Genomic DNA, 21656 nt, shown 5'->3' with positions numbered 1-21656 from the left:
GGATATCCTGGATTTTTAAGCTGGAGCTGTTAGACAGGAGAAGACTACAGAGAAGATTCACTGATGTAATTCAATTCAATTTTATTTACACAGCGCCAAATCACATCAAGACTCTTTATATTGTAAATTAAACCCTACAATAATACATACAGAGAAAAACCCAATAATCATATGACCCCCCTATTAGCAAGCACTTTGGCGACAGTGGAAGGAAAAACTCCCTTTTAACAGGAAGAAACCTCCGGCAGAACCAGGCTCAGGGAGGGGCGGGGCCATCTGCTGCGACTGGTTGGGGTGACAGAAGGAAAACGGGGGACGTGGTGAAGGAGGCAGATGATCTGCTGTGATAACTACTAAATACTACTACTACTACTAATAATAATAACAATAGCTCATTGGTTTAATGTTGGGCTCTAATAAACAATAATAAACCACACAGAGAGAAGACACGGCGGAACCCGTGGCTTTTATTTTGATAAGGTGGACTGAAGTCGGAGGGAAGGCGTCGCTCTTGGTGCAGCTGCAGCAGCAGAGACCGCAGACTGCAGACGAACGCTGAGCGTGTTTATCTTCTGTCCTCAGTCGACTTCATTCACTCTACTGACCCGTCGGGAAAACTTCATTCAGCATAAAAACAGGACTTTAATAAGATTTTTCCCGCATTTAAAAAAGTTAAAAATATGCTGCTGCGCTCAAACTGCGCAGGGAGAAGCGGGCAGGCTTAGAATAAGCTCGTCTAAAGTTTGAGTCGACTCCAGAGGGGAGGAAAGGTAAGCCGAACCACTATAAATATCAGAAATATTCAAAGCAAAAGCTGTCTGTTAAAAAGACTCAGGTCAGCTCCTGCTCACTGCTCTTCCTCTTTTTCTCAGTTTCTCACTTCTCCATCTCTCATGTTAGTCGCTGAAAAGCAAAATGTGTCTCTTTTAATTTAATATAGATAGATTCCCGCAAATAAAACCCAACAGCTTCTTTCAGCCTTTTAAATTCAGTTCAATTCATTAATTAAGGCTGAACTCCACTTTGAGGCTCTGACATCTTCTGGTTATTCGTCAGTGGCAGTAAACTCGTGGCAGATCTTCACGCCTGAAGTAAGAATTTCTCGCATTTTCTGCCTGTTTCTCAGATCTGTTTGAATCGGGTTGTTTGTTCCCCATTTTGCATGCTTAGAGTACCCCCAGCTTTGGGGAAGTGGTTATAAAAGCTATTGCTGGTGAGAAAAGAGAGGGGCTGCGTGTACTTAGTTCATAACTGACATTAATTCATCAGACTTGTGAACAGCTGCTTCTGTGGCTGCAGTTGGGTCAGACCTCATGTTAGAGGCCTGTTGCATCTCCTCTAATCGAGCTGTGGTGGTCACATCCTCCTCTGCAAACACTGCACGAAGCCTGTGTTGAAAGAATGAGCATCAGGAGCCACTTTCTATGTGACAAATAGACAAAAAGTGGAATAAATTCTGTTTCTTCAAGTGTGAAATGTGAATCCAACAGAACATCCAGATGAAAAATGAAAGGAACAGTTGTTAATTCAGTTATACATGCTGCTTTTTACTATTGGGTCATAAAAGGGGCTTCAGGTGTATTAGATAATTTTGCATCATGTTCTGCTTTTAAGAAAGCTATTAAAATTCTAATTTTTTTTCAAGTATTAGTTGCTAATTCATCAAAGGAAAACACAGAGACCCTTTGAAAAGTTAAAAACGGTTAAATAACGAACGTATGAAGCGTTGACAAATGAGAACATTTATAGAGAAGTTGTAATGTAATCACAGTGTTTACAGCTAATTAAACTTCCATAAACTTGATGATGTTTTTTTCCCAAATCATTGATCGACCAATCCAACCTTATCCTGTTCCCATTCTGACAATCACACCTCAACTTTGGGTGTCTGCTGATGACAGTTACCATCTGATAGCAGGGTTACATTAATGAGCTGTAGTCCTCACTGGAAACGGGGCTAATATAAAACCGATTAAAGGTGTTTAGTGATATTTTAAATGGTCGTGCTAGTTTGGCCTGTCCTTGCTCTCAGTGCAGCTGCGAGAGCACACGGAGTGGAGCAGACAGAGATAACTAAGGTGAAATCATGTCAATGGAGTTATTTTACTGGAAGTGCAATAAAAGTTTCCCAGTGAGGGAAAAATAGTGACTCAGGGGTTTTGTTGTTACGTTTGCGTGTTTGGCAAACATACAAAAAAGGCGGCGTCACGAGCGTGAAGCACCTTGTTACCTGTTAGCTTCCTCAGTGCTTTGTTATGACGTATGAATGCTCCAGCTTACCCAGTCAGTACTGGATTAGTATCAAAGCTGCATCCCCAGTTTAGACAGGCCCGAGGTGCCACTTTGGACTGGGAAATTTCACATTTACATTTTATTTATTTTGAATTTTACTCACGAGCTTCAGATAAACAGATACTGCGCCACGTGGAAACTAAAATTTAAGCGGTTCAGCTAAAGAGTTTAATCTAAATACGTATATGAATTTTGACGTAAAACAGTCATTTATTTAATATAAAAAGCAAAAGAAAGTGACACAAAACAGCTTTTTTGATGTTTTTTTTAGTTTTGGCTCCTAAAAATGATGAAAAAAAGACTAAAAGCGAGCTTAAATGAATAACTGCTTATATATCTGATGCATCCTGTTACAGGGAACATATTCCTGGGTTAGCTAATAATGCTTCTACACGTGAACGATTTTAATATTGTTGTGTCTGGTTTTACTTGGAGTTTTCCCACCTGTAACGATTGTACGCTGTGTGCTCTTTCTCTACTTGTCTACATATTGAACTCCTTAATATCCACTGGTGCATATGTTGGGTTAACAAGTTCATGTTTTACATTTTGACCCTTTTGAAACACTGATCATGATGTGCGACAGTTTTAAAAATGCGTAAATTGTACTTTAGTGGCATTTTCTGTAGAGTAAAAAGGATTTCTGAGCAGCATGTCATTTCTCCCAAGTCATTTTTATTTACGGGGCACACAACAAGCAATGCTGAGGAAAACCATTATAAATATGAAAGTAGTGTTGACCCAACATCTACGTCTGAGAAGCTTAAAGCAGCAAATTTCTGCCCTAAAAGTTTAGATTATAAAAATGATTTTGTTTGTTTTCCTCGTCACTGAAGATGTTTGTGATGACAGTACCCATCAGGATTCCTGACAGATCAAAAGCCAGTGATATATTTGCTTCATTATCATCCCAGCAAAGTTAAAGCTTTATTTTTTGAAACTTTTAATTCAGAGAAAGATGTCAGTGACTTCTGCACTGCTGGTGAAATCTAAGAAGTTTCAGAGCACCGGTCTGAACTCTTGCATTTGCATGTGTCGCTGCACAGAGGCAGTTTATGATGCAGGTGCATCAACATGAGAAAGACGCTTCTGAAAGTTGCAGTTGGTTGCTAGTACCACTGAACAAATGCGTGCAGCCTTCAGTTTGCTTTTAGTACTTGGTGGATATGCTGAAAAGGACACTAATTAAGTTCTAAACTAATTCAGATCAGCAAACAAGTGTTATTTTTAAGCACAACATGCTGGGATTTCTCCAGTTTAAGCCTCAGATATGGAAACATTTAATGCTTGTGGCAGCTGGAGTTACTGAGTTTGAGGCTCTGAAATGCTTCTTTTTTCCCTCTTTAGTACTAAATAATGTGAATTTTTGGCAAAACATGGCATTTGAAACATTTTTATGCCACATAAATTCAGACTAATTGAGAAAATAATCCCCAGATGAATCAGTCTCGTGAACTATGACCAAACTGGATACAGCAGAGACGACGACTTTGATGGTCTAAATAAAAGAGTACAGAAATGCTTTTAAGGCATGTTTGAAACTGTACTAGCAAACTCTAACCACAAAGCCCTGGCTGCATCCTGGTCAGTGTTTCAGCTGTGCAGCACATAACAAGGGGGTTTCCTGAAGCTGCAGCCTGCTTTAAAAATAGCTTGAATCGCACCTGTTATTTGTTTTAATGGACAGTTAGTTTGATGAACTAAAATGAGCCTTCATTAACTTTAATCTTAACTCACCTGGTTTATTCTGTGTTTAAAAATCCTTTTAACCATTCGTATTAAAAGAAAATATTATTATTTTATCTGAAATCAGCACGTCAGGTTCACTAAAGCAGCCCTCACTGCCACACCGTCGGTGTTGTTCTGAATATTTCATTAAAACATATACAAAAATCTGTTTAATAGGCAGCATCAAGCTTGTATTTGCAGCAGGAACTACAGAGCAGCAGAGGTACAGTGTTTATATTTATGTGTCCACTTTTTGTTGTTTTTTTAGCCACTTTAAATATTTACCCAATACCAATAATAAAAGAGAAATCTTTCAACTTTAGTCTAAGGAGCTTGGAAAGAAAGCGAGTGGACTTGTTTAAGTTTCTTGAAGATGTTTCACCGCTCGTCTGATCTGTGGCTGTGATCAGCTGTCAATCCAAAGGTTTCAACTATTTGTCTGTGAGTTTCATCCATCGCAACTCTTTACTTATTACTGAAAGAAGAGTTTTTCAACTGGTAATTCACAATTTTTAGCAGTTTCAGCTGACAACCTTTGGTTACTGTTGTGTAGAGGTGGGAATCACCATACATCCCACGATACGATATTATCACAATACTTAACGCACGATACGATATTATTGCAATTTTTAAAAATATTTTGCGATATTCAGATTCTGTACATAAAGGTAAACTTTATCAATATTCATTTTATCTAATATCAAAGTCTCACACTCAGTCTTTCTCTCATTTCAGTTTGATTGTTGACAAACTGAGCGGTTTGTATTACAGTCTAGTCCAACTTAACTGAATCAACCATCTGGTACAATTATAGCTATTCTGAACTATGCAGTTTATGAAAACTATGCAGCCCCTTCAGCAACTGAAGAATTTGAAAGTAAATTAAAACAAAATATAATTTTACATTAAATAAAAAAGGTTTAAACTTAATTAAAATAAAACATGTCTTAAATTAAAATAAGTAAACTGTCACATTTGGACAGTGAAGGAATGTCAGGATTCTTGCTCAGAAAAAGGATCAACATGCTCTGAAGTCAGAGCAGAAAAACCTTTTTGTAACAAAATATCGATTTCTGCTGTCCCTGTATCGATACATTATTAGCAAACAAAATATCACCATGCTACACAGTATCGATTTTTTCCCCCACCCCTACTGTTGTGTAATCTAAACCTGCACTGATACTGAATACACAATGAGATAGAATAGATTTTAGTTTACTGTTTGCACATTACTGCTTATTCATTACTTAGTTTGAACAATTGTGTTGTAGCTAAGATTGCAAGATTTAATCTGTTGTTTTTATCCAAATCTTTCAAGGACTGGTCCATAACCTTAAGCTCATCATTTCAGGTCTAAATCTGTGACTTTTTATCGATGGATGTCAGCTGTTTACCCATATCCTTAAAGGACTTCAGCTTATATTTCATAGCTTTTAGTTAACCATTTCAATCATTAAAATGGGATTTGCAGTTTTTACTGCTATCCTGTGACTTTTAGCTATTGTTTCGCACTTATTTGTCTTTTTCAGTTGGCATATAAGCAGCAAGGTTTGCAAAGATGACTTATGAGTTGTGACGTAATAAACTGAGGCTTTTAATCAATAACAATTCAGATATTTTATAAAAAAGAAATCAATAACAGGGTCTTTAAAATGATGAAATTGAACAAGGCATTAACTGAACTAACAGACCTAATACAACAACACATGAGAAGAAGTTTAGGGTACTTTTCCATCACTTGCAACTCTTCCTCTTATCTCCTCCCAAGGGTATGAGAGAGAGGAAGAAGTGCGAGAACAGACGAGCCGGAGCTGCCAACTGAGAAATCCTTTGACTTTCAGCTAGTGACACCTTTAATGTCAGTGACTTGTGACATAAATGAATTCCACAAAACTTGTTTTCTTTTCGGATCAAGTAAACCTACAAATAAAATCATACACCGGTACCAGTTCTCTTTTTTTCTGCACTCTTGTTGATTTCAATCATCATTTGCCATTTTTTTAAAAATCTGGGTTATTCGTGCATTACTTTGATCTGTTGCTATGATTAATTATGCTGTTTCTCTTCTCATACTGTCGGTATCTGATCTGCATTATCAGACTGTGACGCATGAGATTCATGTGAAAAATAATCTAAAAATTAAGATGCGGTTTTGTGTGACATCACAGCACTTTGTAGCTCAACAAATGTTTTACTGTTACTTTTTCAGTTACGTCATAACGGTTTGCGTATTCTGTTACGTGCATACATCACTGAGAAATGTGTCACGTGACTCCTCAGATACCACCCAAGTACAGGACCCCCCCGCCTCCTTTGTTTCACAATTTTCCACGTCCGTTCCACACCGTTATGTGTTGTGTAATAAAACTATTATAATATGACGCTGTGCACTGTGCTCTGCGATACGACTAATTAAATATTAAATATTTTAACTGTTAATCTGTCATTTTTAATGCAACACAATTCAACTGTTAATCCATGACTTTAACCAAATGTTTGTATAGTGTCCTTGGATTTTTGAAAGGTGCTATACGAATCTGTTGTTATCCTTCTTATTACCATCCTGTGTTTTGAATTAACTGATGAATCTGTCTGATTAATTCAGCAGTTCACCATGACGTTCGGTTGAGTAAATCAACTGCTAATCCAGGATTTTGATATGGCTAATTAAGATGTTAAGCCCTGTTTTGTATTTGTCTAATTCATATATTAATCATAACGTTTAGGTAAATAATTCAGCTTTTAGTCCTGGATTGTTATCTGACTATTTTGCTGTTAATCCTTGACTTCAAAAGAACTAATTCAGCATTTAATCCAACAATTGTACTTTTTAAAAATTCCTTACTTTAGCTACACTTTTTCATCACTTTTAGCTGACTACTTAAAATGTTAATTCCCGTTTTTTATCAGCCAAATGTAGTTGACAGTCTTTGGCTTTCATTGGATTACTTTAGCTGTTAATCCCAGAATTTACAATGATTAATCTAGTAGAGGTGGGAATCACCATACATCCCACGATACGATATTATCACAATACTTAACGCACGATACGATATTATTGCAATTTTTAAAAATATTTTGCGATATTCAGATTCTGTACATAAAGGTAAACTTTATCAATATTCATTTTATCTAATATCAAAGTCTCACACTCAGTCTTTCTCTCATTTCAGTTTTATTGTTGACAAACTGAACGGTTTGTATTACAGTCTAGTCCAACTTAACTGAATCAACCATCTGGTACAATTATAGCTATTCTGAACTATGCAGTTTATGAAAACTATGCAGCCCCTTCAGCAACTGAAGAATTTGAAAGTAAATTAAAACAAAATATAATTTTACATTAAATAAAAAAGTTTTAAACTTAATTCAAATAAAACATGTCTTAAATTAAAATAAGTAAACTGTCATGTTTATTGCTGCCAAAACAAGTTAAACACATTTGGACAGTGAAGGAATGTCAGGATTCTTGCTCAGAAAAAGGATCAACATGCTCTGAAGTCAGAGCACAAAAACCTTTTTGTAACAAAATATCAATTTCTGCTGTCCCTGTATCGATACATTATTAGCAAACAAAGTACGACGATACTACACAGTATCGATTTTTTCCCCCACCCCTAATGCTTTAGCTGTTCCATGACGTTCTGTTGAGTAAATCAACTGCTAATCCAGGATTTTGATATGGCTAATTAAGATGTTAAGCCCTGTTTTGTATTTGTCTAATTCATATATTAATCATAACTTTTAGGTAAATAATTCAGCTGTAATCCTGGATTGTTATCTGACTATTTTGGCTGTTAATCCTTGACTTCAAAAGAACTAATTCAGCATTTAATCCAACAATTGTACTTTTTTAAAATTCCTTACTTTAGCTACACTTATTTTCAGGTTTTTTCGTCACTTTTAGCTGACTACTTAAAATGTTAATTCCTGTTTTTTTAACAGCCAAATGTAGTTGGCAGTCTTTGGCTTTCATTGGATTACTTTAGCTGTTAATCCAAGGATTTACAATGATTAATCTAGTCAACTTTAAACTGTTTATTCACTGTTTTAGCTACACCTTTTTGTGTGTTGCTTCAGGTTACCTAGCTCCTCTATATTGGCTTTTACATACTTCCCTGGCACCTGCAAAAGTACCGCTGGCCTGGGATAACTAGTCTAATTAACAGGAACTGAAGTTTTTTACATCTGAATTTGAGTCAGGTTTCAGACATCTGTTCATTATTAAAGATAAAAACCATTATAAGGGTTAAAATTTATTTTAAGTCTGTGTGGTTTAACAGGTGGCATTTGTTTGCTAGGTTAATATCAATATCGGGCGTTATGCAGCTCTGTGTCTCTTGTCAGAACAGTGTAAGGTTGCAAAGTGCTCTACAGCTGCAACGATAGAGCCAGCTTTTTCACGAAAGCTCACCACATCCTTCACTTTGTAACCACAAACAAGTGAAGGTTTTATTCACGTTGGTGGGAAAATAAAATAACCAGCTGTGATGATAACTGCTGTCATGGGATTCAGATCCTTAGCATTAGATCCACGTTTTAGAGCTCCTTCATTGGAGAATTGCATTTTCTCTAATACTGCGTCGACCCCTGTCTTCTCATCCTTTCTGTATACGTTTAAATAAACTGCAGGGAATGGAGAAGTGGCGTCTGTGTCTCTCCATAATGTAAAAATGGACGACAAATGAAGTTTTCCAGTTCCTGTTTACTCCTTGCATGTCAGTCCCTCGTCCTTCCTTTCCATGTCCTATAAATTACGAGCTGTGTATAAGTATACCAGAGCCCAAGATGGTGATTTCAAATGTCTCATAAGAAATATTGAGTTCATTAGCACAAAAGGCTAAAAATACTTCGGCACTACAAGACTGAATGGTTCGTTCCAGGCAGAGGGTGCACACTGAAACCTATTATACAATAAAATGCGTATCATTAGAGTTTCTCTTGTAGTCCAAACATAAGTATATGGTGATGGAAGCATAATAACTAACATTTGCATTTACAACAGCTTGAGCTCTTGTGGCTTCCGACAGACACATACCACACTATCAGTTTAAATAAAATGCTGTTATCTGATTTGCATGTTCAAGTTTCACTGCGGTCAGCTGTATTTTTACAACCTGTAAATCATAACTTGTGTTGGTGTTTGTCTTCATCCCTGCAGAAAAAGCCCTTTGCCACTTCTTCTTCACGTTCTTCTAAACCTCCCTGAAACTTCTTCCGACCTCAATGGAAGCCTCAGGAAAGTATGACTTTATCGCAACAGAGGACGAGGAGCTCAGCTTCAGAAAGGGTGATTTACTAAAGGTCAGTATATGATTAGATAATGAAGGCATGTTTTCCATTTCCCCCGGCTTGACACGTTTTGTTTTTGCTTTTGAACAGATTATAAAAGTTGAAGGTGATTGGTGTAAGGCGGAGATGAACGGACGGGAAGGATATGTACCACATAACTACATCGATTTCCAGATTCCGGGGTAAGAGAGGGACCTACAGCCTTGAACTACAAACAGATATCTTTTGAAAATCCAATGGATGTGTAAAAATCGTTTCTTTGTGGGGGTCTTGAACTGAGGCGTGAGCTGCAAATTGACTCACGATGCCAATGCTTTTACCCTTTGAGTGGAAAATCGTCAGTGTGTGCGCACTGACACGAAACAACAGAGGCGGAGCGAGGGGCCTGGTGGAAAAGAAGTGAAAATACAGTTAAAATCAGTGTCGAGAAACACAAATTAATTCAGTTAAGTGTCATAATTTTTGCACCAAACTGCTGTGAGAGCTTGTAGTAGGGTTAGACTTGGGTTCACATCAACTCTTGTATGAAATGTTTGGCTTAACCAGGGGAAATTTATTCTTACAGGATAGTTTAGGCCAAACGGCGTGTAAGAGACTTCATGCTGTAGCTCAGGTGGTAGAGCAGGTCATCTACTGATCGGAAGGTTGGTGGTTCGATTCCTGGCTTCCCCTAGTCTGCATGGCAAATACTCTCTCCGATGCATCCATCGGAGTATGAATGTATGAAAAATGTGCTTGTGGGAATGGGTGTGAATGGGTGAATGCACAAGTTGTGTAAAGCGCTTTGAGTGCTCAGATGAGTAGAAAAGCGCTTTATAAGAACCAGTCCATTTACCATTTGAAAGGTTTTGTTGTTTGTGAAACTATGGCTGATTGGCTAAAACAGAGCTAACCCTAACTCGGGCAAACATAAAAAAGCAGCAGTATAAACAAACCAAAAGATTTAGGCAGTTTTAGCTTTTTTATTGTTGTGAGTGAGACATTGAGCCTCAGTGGGATTACAGGTATAAATAAAGGGTAAATAAAGCAACATTGGTTCATTCTTGGTTTTAAACTTTTGTAACGATTCCTGGCCGCTTTGTGCACGAGTGTGAGTGACTTAATTTAGATAACCAGCAGCATTGTGGCCTCTGTGTGCAGGTGGTTTAAGGAGGACGCCAGTCGCAGTGCTGCAGAGGACATACTCAAGTCCAAAACTGTCGGGGAGTTTCTGATCCGAGGGTGCCAAACCTCCCTGGGGGATTTCTCCATTTCTGTCAAGTGAGTAAAGCAATGGGAAGTCTTAAAGTTTGGCTCACAGCTATATTTATGCTGAAGCTAAATGCGTACTTTAGCGTGCCTACGTGCTGCTGATGTTCAGCATGTTTAACTATGCTTAGTCAACATCTGGTTTGACAGTTAAAGGGGAAGTAAATTATAGAATATTACCGAGTTACTTATTCTGTTTGTTCAGCTCTTTAACAGCATGCTAGGCATATTAGTACGTCAGCGTCTTCAACCAGCATCAAACTGGATATATGTTCTTTTAGTTCATAAAACAGTAAAGAAATATTTTTACATTACGCATATAGACCAGACGGGGCTAGATCCAGATCCAGAACCAAATGGTGTTGTTTTTCAAGAAGAACTCATCACATAACCTGATGTTTTAGCTTCTTTTTCTTTAAAAATGTAAACTGAACGTCTTTGAATTTGGATAAAATGAGACAATCGAAAACATCACTTTGGATTTCTGATTACCTTTCTGCTCTTCTTTGACATTTACTTGATTTTTAATGATTAATTCAAGAAAAAATTACTACTTGCACCATGTAATGTGTTATAAAAATTGTGCTATAAAAATCAATCACAAAGTTTTTCATTTGGCTCAGCAGTGAAAGTCTGCTGGTGTCTCATATTGACCGGTTTTATGTGTCATGTAAACGATGGGAAGATGCTAAAGTTTTGTTTCTGTTATGTTTCTACCAAGCGGCTGGCTCCAAGTGGGAGTCAATCTCCAACTACTGTTAAATGATAACTTAACAGTACACCTTCTAAATATGGTCTAAGAAACGAACATTGTAAAAACCGTAACTCAAAATAATATGTCCAGAAACCAGTGGGTGATGATGCTATGTCTATTTTATTAATAGTTTATGGTTTTAAGCTAAACTTCCAGCTCTGTGTGCTGTTTGAGTGTCACGTGAATGGACAGTGGTAGAGACCAGTTTCACTCTCATTCAAAAATGCCGAATCTTGGGTTTCAGTTGAAACCAAACTTCCTTTTTCCAACTTTGGTAACTAATAAACACCAAGATTTTGCAATGGATGGCACCAGCCACAACACCGAGAGTTTGTTTGACCACACGATCCTTAAAAACAGATGCGTATTCACTGTGTAAAGAAGATTTATAAAGGGACTTGCAAATACTTCGGATCTTAAAGTGTTACAGCGACTCCGTTAACCTATCCCACAACCCCCACTGCTCCTGGTAACTGTTTTGGTTTGAACCATAACCGGCTATACACTTTCAAAACTGTCTCTTTGGTCCAACTATAGTCACCATGAAACAGGCCAATCGGATTAATATAAAAGTTCGTTATATCTGCATTATTTCTCCCAGCCAGCAGAGGGAGACTCGTCTGTTTGCGAAAAGATGAGCTAATGAAAAAAATAACCATACTTGTCACTTGAACTGTAACTCCAGTGAACATGTTTTTGAGGAGTTCATGGTCTCAGTTGCTAGTTTCAGGTCTTTAATACTTAAGTCTTATTGCAATACAATATGAGGTTAATTTTGTAGCTTAACCTCATAAATCAGAGTAACACACACAAATAAAACAGTATCCTTTAGAGCTGTGCTTTATGTGCATCCAACATAGACATAGCACCAAAAGTGTCAAAATGAAATAAATACATAAACAAACAGTTAATTAAAAGTGTAATTAATTAATTGTGGATTTATTTAGTCAAAATCTTATTCACTGTGGTTACTATGGTACTGCATGCTGTGCTGCATGAATTTATTTTATCTTTAACCGCAGCACCAAAGTCAGTGGGCGGGACTAAGGCTGCTGTAGTCAAAGCCTTGCTTTGCTTTTGGTCAGTGTTTGTTTCATACTAAGTATAAAGAGTTTGAGTTTTCGTACTTGCTCGTTCCTGCGTGACAAGTACAGTCAGGACTGGAGGACAGCTCAGAGTGAGACGGCAGGGTGATAACGTCTTGGCGACACTTGTGCACAGCTTCACTGAGTACTTTACTGCCTTTTTACACCTCAGCCATAAAAGCCTGATGGCGTATTGTCGTCACCCTGCTGGGTGGGCGAGTAGCCAGCTAGGCGACATGGACACCAGGGTTTGTGAATGCGATAACTGGAGATTAAAGCGACCGATACCATCGGTGTATCTACTGAAACTCTTGGATGAGTTCGAATCTCAGTGACCTCGACCTCAAGGTGAGAGGTCAGAGGGAAAGTTTTCTGAAAATGTAAACACAGTTGATATTTGGATTAAGAATTAATTTAATTAATTCATTATGTATTAAAAAAAAAAATATTTACAGTTTTAATGAAGTAATATTTGGTGATGTATTTATTTATTTCATTTTGGCACTTTTGAGGCTGCACAGTTATTGATGTGAGGCTGCTGTATAGTTTTTCCAGCATAAAATGACACAAAATCTATGTACTTCATTTATATCAGGGGTGGGGAACTCCAGGCCTCGAGGGCCGGAGTCCTGCAGGTTTTAGACGCGTCTTTGATGCAACACAGCTGATTTTAAATAGCTAAGCTACCTCCTCAACAGGTCTTGAAGTTCTCCAGAGGCCTGATAAGTAACTAATCATCTGATAAAGGTGTGTTGACCCAGGGTGATATCTAAAACCTGCAGGACACTGGCCCTCTGAGCTCTTTCCTTCTTCGCTGGAGGTTCTTATTTTTTATCACCAAAGTCAGCTGCAGAATAAACAAGTGAGGCAGAGGTGAAGTCAGTTTATCCTCTCGTGTCCGCTGTCTGTCAGACCACCAGCGCAGATTATTCCTTTTAGCGCTCTGATTACAGGACCGCCGGGACAGTTTGAAAGACTGTATGTTATTTATAACATCCGTGCAAAATATCTCCAGTCCTAAATGGTTTCAAGACTTGTGTATTTTAATTTTTCAGTAACCAGTAACAGGTGCTGTCTTTTAGTTTGTCCATGGGTTTTTAATGTATACAGTTGTGTTCAGAGGTTTACGTAAACTCGTGCTCGGGCATCAATGTCTTGGTGATTTGGGGCTTTTAATGATTTCTTTGAACTATTCGTTTTCCAGGTTGGAATAACTGTACCGGAAACATCTTTATTAACTGTAATAAATGTGATTTGGATGCACAAGTTTAAGTTTATTGTTGATTTTCTCCAATCCACACAGACTCAAAAGTATACTTACAGGGACATTCAGCCACACTAATGTTTGGTTTAATCTCATTTAGCAAGTTGCACCTCAACCAGACTCTTTTCGTAGCTTCTGGCATAATTATTTCTCGATATTTGTTCTTCGAAGAATTGAAAGAGTTTCTTCAAATTTGTTCCAAAACCAGTTTTAATGTGTGTTTGGGATCATTGTTCTCTTGGAGCACTCAATCTTGCCCACGTTTTAACTGTATAGTTAAGTTCATTATTACAACCATGTTGTGCAATGTACCATTGGCATTAAATTAGCACCAGAGCATGATGCTAACACCACCGTCCTCCACAGTTTGGAGAGTTTTCTTAGATTTGAAAGCCTCAGCTTTAGTCATCCAAACATAATTTGGAAAGAAACTGAAGTTTAGGGGACTTGCTGTAGATCTCTGTATGACCTCTATATAGTTGGGCGGTAGTTTTACACTGTAAATTGGCTGCTTCCTGGGTGTTGGCTGAATTTTTGTTGTCATTTGCTCGAAGCAACACATCACAAGCACTGTACATACAGTACCATATGATTCATAGTGGTGAAAACTCTGGTCACACTTTAAATAAATAATATCCACACTTCAAGTGCTCTTAGGCCTGTTATGTGCCTTGAGTAGAATTACTTTTTTTACACTATATAAATTGACCCAGTTATGTGCTGAGGGAGTTTTTGTTTGATGATGTAGTTTTGTGCATCGACCAGCAGAGGACAATCCAGATAAGGAGAGAGGAACCAGTGGGATGAAGGAAACGGGGAGTCGTCTGTTATGTAGATGTTCTTGCACATTCCCTTTAGAAAAGAATGAGAAGCAGAAAAAAACCTCAAGAAATTAAACAAATTTCAACTCCTTCTTTCAGGGCACTGTTTTATAAGAGCTTCTGACCAGGATTAGTACATCAAGGTTTTCTCTTTATAATAAAGGGCCACGAAAGACTCAGTTTACTCAATTTTATTTCAGTTAACATCATTTACACAATCACACATTTGTTTCAATTTGGAAGTCTGATATGATCAAGGAGAGACCTTTCAGCCTTTGTCTCTAATCCAGTTTTAAGACCTGATTTACTTCAGTTTGGTCTTTGCTGCATATAAATCTGGACAGAAGTGGATGTGATGGATGTGATTCGTCAAATTAGTGTAAAAGTATAGCCAGACTGAAGCTGTATGAAGGGCGAAAAACTGATGTTTTACCACTTTTTAAACCTTTCCTTAATAAAGTCCAAGAGTCTTTAAGTCTAAAAACTGTAAATAAAGTAATTTTTGTTCCTTATTAGGACAAGAAAGGCTTCAAGAATCTGAAGGTTCAGTCTACTTTTTAGTTAAATGAAAAGAAGCCACTTCCCACTGAGGGGAAGCGGTTAGTTCTGACCCTGAAAAGTTATCCACATAGTGTTGTGTAATTAAAAATGACCTTTTGATGTTTAGTAGTTATTTAGTCTGTGGGCCATGGATAGTAAAGATGTAATCTTTATCTCTTCTCCTCAGACATGAGAATGACGTCCAGCACTTCAGAGTGATGAGGGACAACAAAGGCCAGTACTTCCTGTGGCAGGAGAAGTTCACCTCCCTCAACAAGCTGGTGGAGTTCTACAAAACCAACACCATCTCTAAAAGCAGGGTGATTTACCTCAACGATGGCAGCCTCAACGACAGCAAAGGGTTCCCCTCCCCATCCCAGCCGGTAACGCCTTGAGCATATCTACAGAAATCAAAACCTGATTATAAATTTTACATTTTGCAGCAAACATACAGTAATGTGTCACACAGAGATAATGGGATAAATGATGTGACGGTTTCTGTGGTATTGCAGAAGGTCAAACCACATTTCAGGTGTCAGGTTCCTTTACAATAAATTTGCAAAAAGATGACGTGTTAAATTTCAGTGTAATGAGAATTTTTTTTCTAGTCATACTGAGAACATTTTTAACAAAGGCTATTTGAAGCCAGCTCTGCAAAATCAGGGAAAATCAGTCTTTAATAAACTGAAAATATGACTGATAACTGATAAAACTGATAACCCATGATGATGATCTAAATGCCAAACACTCCAACGATGACATTTTCCAAAAGAACCTTTTTACATGTTGATTGCAGAGAAGCTTTTGAACTCTTCTATTAAACCTCTTGACCTTTAGAAGAACTCTCAGAGAAAGTCCTGGGCCAAGATGGGCAACGATAACCTAGCATGCTTTTGTTTTTCGATGGTAGGATAAGCTGGAAAAGCCTAAAAACAAAACTGTGCAGACAGAACTCGACACACATGGGTCCCCAACTGGCTTCAAATCATAGACTGTGTATAAAACATGATGACACATGAAGGTTACGGAGCTGACATTTAGAAACCTCAGCGTTAGTGTGCTGGATGCGGTCATGCTCGTTTTTTGGAGCCTGAGGTTTCTATATTTGGACATATGAGTTTGTTATGCTAGCAAATTGGACTCAGAGGTACCTGCTAATTGTGTTAAGGCTAATAAAATATGAGAATTTCTCTTGTCCTAACTGAGCCTCACATTATTTCCTCTAGAAATGTTCCAAAAGGCACCGATGCCATACTGTAGCTTGGCAGCTATAGCTAATTTTAAACACTTACTACCTTTGAATGCACAGTTGGTATCATGGAGAAACTATCCCCAAAGACCAAAACTGTTTTATTGACCACTCTGTAAAATGTTTATTTCTTCTAAAGTTGGACTTGTTGACATGGGACTCTATCCGGTCGTTAAGTGATGACGTGACGAATCCTACTTCCGGGTCTAAAGTAGTCTGCGTTTAATATGGCTTTTGTGTTGTTAACATGTTTAATGTTATGTATTTTCTTCTATTTAATCTCAAAAAGCTCCTAAAACAGTCAGTGATCACTGTTGACCTCCCTCGGCTTTTATTACCGCTAATCATTTATTTAAGCTCAGTTTTTAAAACCTTACGATGTAACTACAGCCCAGCCCATGCAGCAGTATATGAATGACTAACCCCGTATTGTGGATGGATTATCTCAGTTGTTCTCCTGGCTGAAGTTTGGTCTTTTAACAGCATCCTGCCATGCGATTACATTTGTTCCTGACCACCGAGAACACTCACGTTAACTTTTATCGAGTGGGGAAAAAAGTTAGCTTGTTTATATTATGCTAACATAGCTGTGCCGCTAGCGGTCACGTAGCACATCATTATATACCAGCTAGCCAAACTTCAGTAACCCTACAAACGTCACTGCTGTTTAGTTTTCTGTCTTCATTTATGTTGGAAGTGATAACAGAGGTGTACGTTTTAATTTGTTTCCAAAACCCCGCAGTCAGGACATGCTATATTGTATATAGATAGAAGCTAGCGAGCTAACTTCCTGCTAACTTCTAACTCTGTTAAATGTCATAAATTCCATTTTCATGGATGCCTGGATGTTAAACTCAATTGTTACACCTGGTAGAGCAGAACGCTGATCATTTTATTAAAGATGAAAGAATTTAGACCGTTTTTCAACTCTCAGTGATGTCATAGTGATCGTTTGATATATGGACCTGCAGCGGAGTTTAGGCCCAGACACGGCTAGTGACGTCAGACTTAACGACCGGATGGGGACCCACATTTGGGGGCAGCCTTAACTGGCCATTAGAGGAATTGCAGTTTTCATGCACAGACTTCATAGTTGCACTCTAGAATTTGCTGCTTTGGTTCAAGCCTCTTCGTAACCACTTTAGCCACTGTGTTAGGGGTGCAGGGGTGAAACTGAGACTGAATCAGAGATATAAATGTGCTCAGTTTCACAATGCCTCCCTCCCCATTATTAATAGAGGCCTGTTAATGTTGAAGAGATGCTGTAAAAGTGAAGCACCTGAATGTGAACGAACATGCGAGGATTATCTGAAGCCACTGAAAAAAGCAGAATGATCACGTTATCACTAAAGCTAAGCTGTAGGAAAAGCTGTAATGTTTTAAGCCTGTTCAGGCAGAGAGCGAGCAGGAAATACATGAAAATAATAGAGTATGTTTTTAGTTTATGATTTACTAATAAAAAGCAGAACTGTAACCAGTTGCCCCCCTTGACTGATCATGTAAAAGAGTGTGAAGAGGAAATGAAAGCTAAGAAGGTGGTTTAATGTGAGCACATCAAAGTGATGGAGGGAAACTGTAAAAATCCTGAGAAACTAAAAGCGCCACACAAACCTCTACGTGTCTTATTCGAGTCTTTGAATTCTGCGTCTTTCTGTTGGTAGAGTTTTTTTTAATTAAATACGAAAATATGTGGACATACACATTTCCGAGTTCTGGGTTGGACGCCGTCAAAAATTTTGCTCCATGTTGACATGATAGCATCACACAGCTGCTGCACATTTGTCAGCTGTGCATCCATGATGCAAATCTTTAGTTCCATCACATCCCAAAGGTACTCGATTAGACTGAGATCTGTTGACTGTGGAGGTCATCTGAGCACAGTAAACACTTTGAGATGATTTGAGCTTTAGCGCGTTACCCTGCAGGAAGCAGCCATCATAAGACGGGTAGGCTGTGGTCACAGAGGGATGGACAGGGTCAGCAAAATACTCAAGAGGACCGTGGTGTTTAAACGATGCTGAGTTGGTACCAAGGGGCCCAAAAGTGTGCCATAAAAATCATCATCACCACCAGTCTGAACCACTGATACGAGGCAGGATGGATCCATGCTTTCAGGTTTGACCCTACCATCAGGATATCAGAACTCATTAGACCGGGCACAGTTTTTCTTTAAGTGTCAAATGTTGGTGAGCCCATGTAAATCGTAGCCTTAGTTTCGTGTTTTTGCCTGACAGCAGCAGCATGCAGTGATGTGGTCTTCTGCAGCTAAATCCCAACTGTTTCAAGGTTTGCAGTGTTTTGCATTCAGAGATGCTTTTCTGCATAAATTTGTTATGAGTGGTGATTTTAATTGCTGTTGTTTTTCTGTCAGCTTGAATCAGTCTGGTCATTCCTCTCTGACCTCTGACATCAACAAACTATATTCTGATTCGCTGTTTGAACCTCAGCAGGTTGTCTACATGCACTTGTTGCCATGTGATTGGCTCATTAGATATTTTTCAATTCAATTTTATTTATATAGCGCCAAATCACAACAAAAGTCGCCTCAAGGCGCTTCATAGATACCGAGAAAAACCCAACAATCATATGACCCCCTATGAGTAAGCACTTTGGCGACAGTGGGAAGGAAAAACTCCCTTTTAACAGGAAGAAACCTCCGGCAGAACCAGGCTCAGGGAGGGGCGGGGCCATCTGCTGCGACCGGTTGGGGTGAGAGAAGGAAGACAGGATAAAAGACATGCTGTGGAAGAGAGACAGAGGTTAATAACAGATATGATTCAATGCAGAGAGGTCTATTAACACATAGTGAGTGAGAAAGGTGACTGGAAAGGAAAAACTCAATGCATCATGGGAATCCCCGGCAGCCTACGTCTATTGCAGCATAACTAAGGGAGGATTCAGGGTCACCTGGTCCAGCCCTAACTATATGCTTTAGCAAAAAGGAAAGTTTGAAGCCTAATCTTGAAAGTAGAGATAGTGTCTGTCTCCTGAATCCAAACTGGAAGCTGGTTCCACAGAAGAGGGGCCTGAAAACTGAAGGCTCTCCCTCCCATTCTACTTTTAAATACTCTAGGAACAACAAGCAGTTCTGCAGAGCGAGAGCGAAGTGCTCTAATAGGGTGATATGGTACTACAAGGTCATTAAGATAAGATGGGGCCTGATTATTTAAGACCTTGTATGTGAGGAGCAGGATTTTGAATTAAATTCTGGATTTAACAGGAAGCCAATGAAGGGAAGCCAAACAGGAGAAACCTGCTCTGTTTGTGTTATAAAGCAGTTAAGGAAGTTTATCTAATAAAGAATGATACATTTTGGACAAAAATTACACATTACACATACAACACTTGCCTCAGGGCACAACAACAGTTGCCCTGAGGCAAGTGTTGTTGTGATTTGGTGCCATATAAATAAAAGTGAATTGAGTTGAACTGAAAGGGAAACCAAAAAATGTTAGCTGGATGTTAGTTTAACCTTTGGTAATAAGTTCTTTATTGATCAACCACTCACGTCTACACTGAAAGCTCAGTAATGTTGAGTCCTATGATGAAGGAAACCGATGAGATCAATAAATTTGAGATACTTTTGAGAATGTAATGCACTTGTTTGTGTTTTACTTTGAAAACAATCAAATTTGAAAGCAGCTCATGGTAAAACTGGGCGTTCTGGTTGTAAGAACTTGTTAATTTGTATTTATGATGTTACATAAAGGTATAAAGATGCACTTTTCTGCTTCAGTCTATTTTAGGAGCTTAAACGTAGACCCATATTACATTACCTGCGGTTGTTCTTGTTTTGAAGTCTCTTTCACTGTAAAAATCAATCATGCATAAGATGAAAAAAGTTAGATTTCTGAACATAAATAGAAATAAAAACTGTATCTTATCTTCTTCCTGTCGGCTTCCTTCCTGCAGGTGAAGAGGGGGAGTTTGCCTGAGCAACGTACAACACCAGCTTACAACACGGCTCCACGCCGATCTTCAGACCAGAGTCCCAGCTCGATGGTATGAGCTACAGCTTTTCTTCCTCTCAGCTCTGAAGTCTCTGATAGCAAATAATGTGCAAAAGTTTTAGCCACAAAGATAACAATAGGTTCAGAACTTTAAACCAAGTGCAGGAAACAGAAAAGCAAAATCTAATTTGCCTTTAAAGAGTCGAGACCAAGCTATTTTAGGCGGGGGTGGTCATAATGTTTCGGCTCATTGTTCTGTGTTGTACAATAAGCAAAAACAGGAACGTAAAGTGTGTGTTGCTCTCTGCTTTAAGGGCAGAAGACCCGAGCTGGAGGTGCGAGCGCATACGATCGGCCACACAGGAAGAAACAGTCCTTCTACTTCGGCTCAGCCTCTGAGACGCACCTCTGAAACCTTGCCTCTGCCTCAGGTCAGCCCCGCCACGCTTTGATGCTTACTGGCTGTGGTAAACACAGGAAACTGTAGACCAGCTAACATCATGTCGATACACTGCGTTCAGCCGGGTGACATCAGCGTTTATTCTAAACTTCAAATAAGACAACATGAAAGAAAGTAGGTCACAGCTTTAAGATTTTAATAAAAATAATGGCTGTTAGGAACACATATCTCAGTACTCGGAATAAATGGTGACAAATATAAACAGTTGTGTGAAAAACTGAGCTTGCAGAGCCATCTTTAGCAGCAGCGACTTGAATTGTTGTTTTCTGTATAACTTTATCGGTCTCTCACATCGCTGCGGAGAAAATTAACCCCACTCGTCTTTACGGAGTTGCTTCAGTTCATTGAAGTTTGCGGGCACTCATTTATGCACGACTTCTCCTGTAAGGTTGCACCACATTTCAGACAGGGGGAGGTCTGGACTTTGACTGGGCCGTTGCAGCACCTCGGTTCTTCTCTTTCAGCTATTCACACATCCGTGTCATTGCGTGACTCGGTTTGAGCCAAGCTTTAGCTATCAGGCAGCGATACTTTGGTGTACAGAGGAGATGTTTGTGCCGATAACGTATTTGGTTTTGTGCATCATGGTCAAACATCTCCACTTTAGCCTTATCTGTACAATGGATGTCTTGTTGTTAGTTCAAATGTAACTTTGCAAACTTAAGCCATGGTGCCATGAAAAGTCTTTCTTCTGGCATCCCTTCCAAACAATCCACCCTTGTTCAGTCTTTTTCTAATTGTGCTGTTGTGAACTTTGACCTTTAATATGCTAACTGATACATGTAAAGTCTAAGATGTAGCCTCTTGGGCTTTTAGCTGTTTCTCTGAGCATTGCTGACCTCAGGGGGAAGTCCGTGCACGCACCTGCATATTTCAGACCAGCAGCCAAAATCTCTGCTTTCTTTGAAGTGTTGTGCCTCACCAATGATCAGTAAATCAAGAGCGTTTGATTAGCAGTCGTTGTAAATGTACT

At 38.7% G+C, this 21656-nt stretch overlaps 1 protein-coding gene across 2 annotated transcripts in view; it reads left to right on the top strand.

Annotated features, from left to right (window-relative positions):
* grap2a (GRB2 related adaptor protein 2a) overlaps positions 1 to 21656 on the top strand; it is a 28407-nt gene that overhangs the window by 5755 nt on the left and 996 nt on the right. The window contains exons 1-7 of one of the 2 annotated variants that reach the window (XM_087840081.1): positions 665 to 770; positions 9182 to 9324; positions 9403 to 9494; positions 10453 to 10572; positions 15212 to 15407; positions 20186 to 20275; positions 20538 to 20654. In XM_087840081.1, coding sequence (XP_087696207.1) covers positions 9247 to 9324; positions 9403 to 9494; positions 10453 to 10572; positions 15212 to 15407; positions 20186 to 20275; positions 20538 to 20654 — 693 coding nt within the window. In that variant the 5' untranslated portion in view covers positions 665 to 770; positions 9182 to 9246. Of the gene's footprint in view, positions 1 to 664; positions 771 to 9181; positions 9325 to 9402; positions 9495 to 10452; positions 10573 to 15211; positions 15408 to 20185; positions 20276 to 20537; positions 20655 to 21656 lie in introns of those variants that run through there. The other variant, XM_087840082.1, reaches the window with a different exon arrangement.

Source organism: Neolamprologus brichardi, chromosome 4, assembly GCF_056152115.1.
Source record: "Neolamprologus brichardi isolate AB-2024 chromosome 4, ASM5615211v1, whole genome shotgun sequence".
NCBI lineage: Eukaryota > Metazoa > Chordata > Actinopteri > Cichliformes > Cichlidae > Neolamprologus > Neolamprologus brichardi.
The sequence above is the reverse complement of the archived record's forward strand: the minus strand, read 5'-3'. Positions and strand labels throughout refer to the sequence as shown.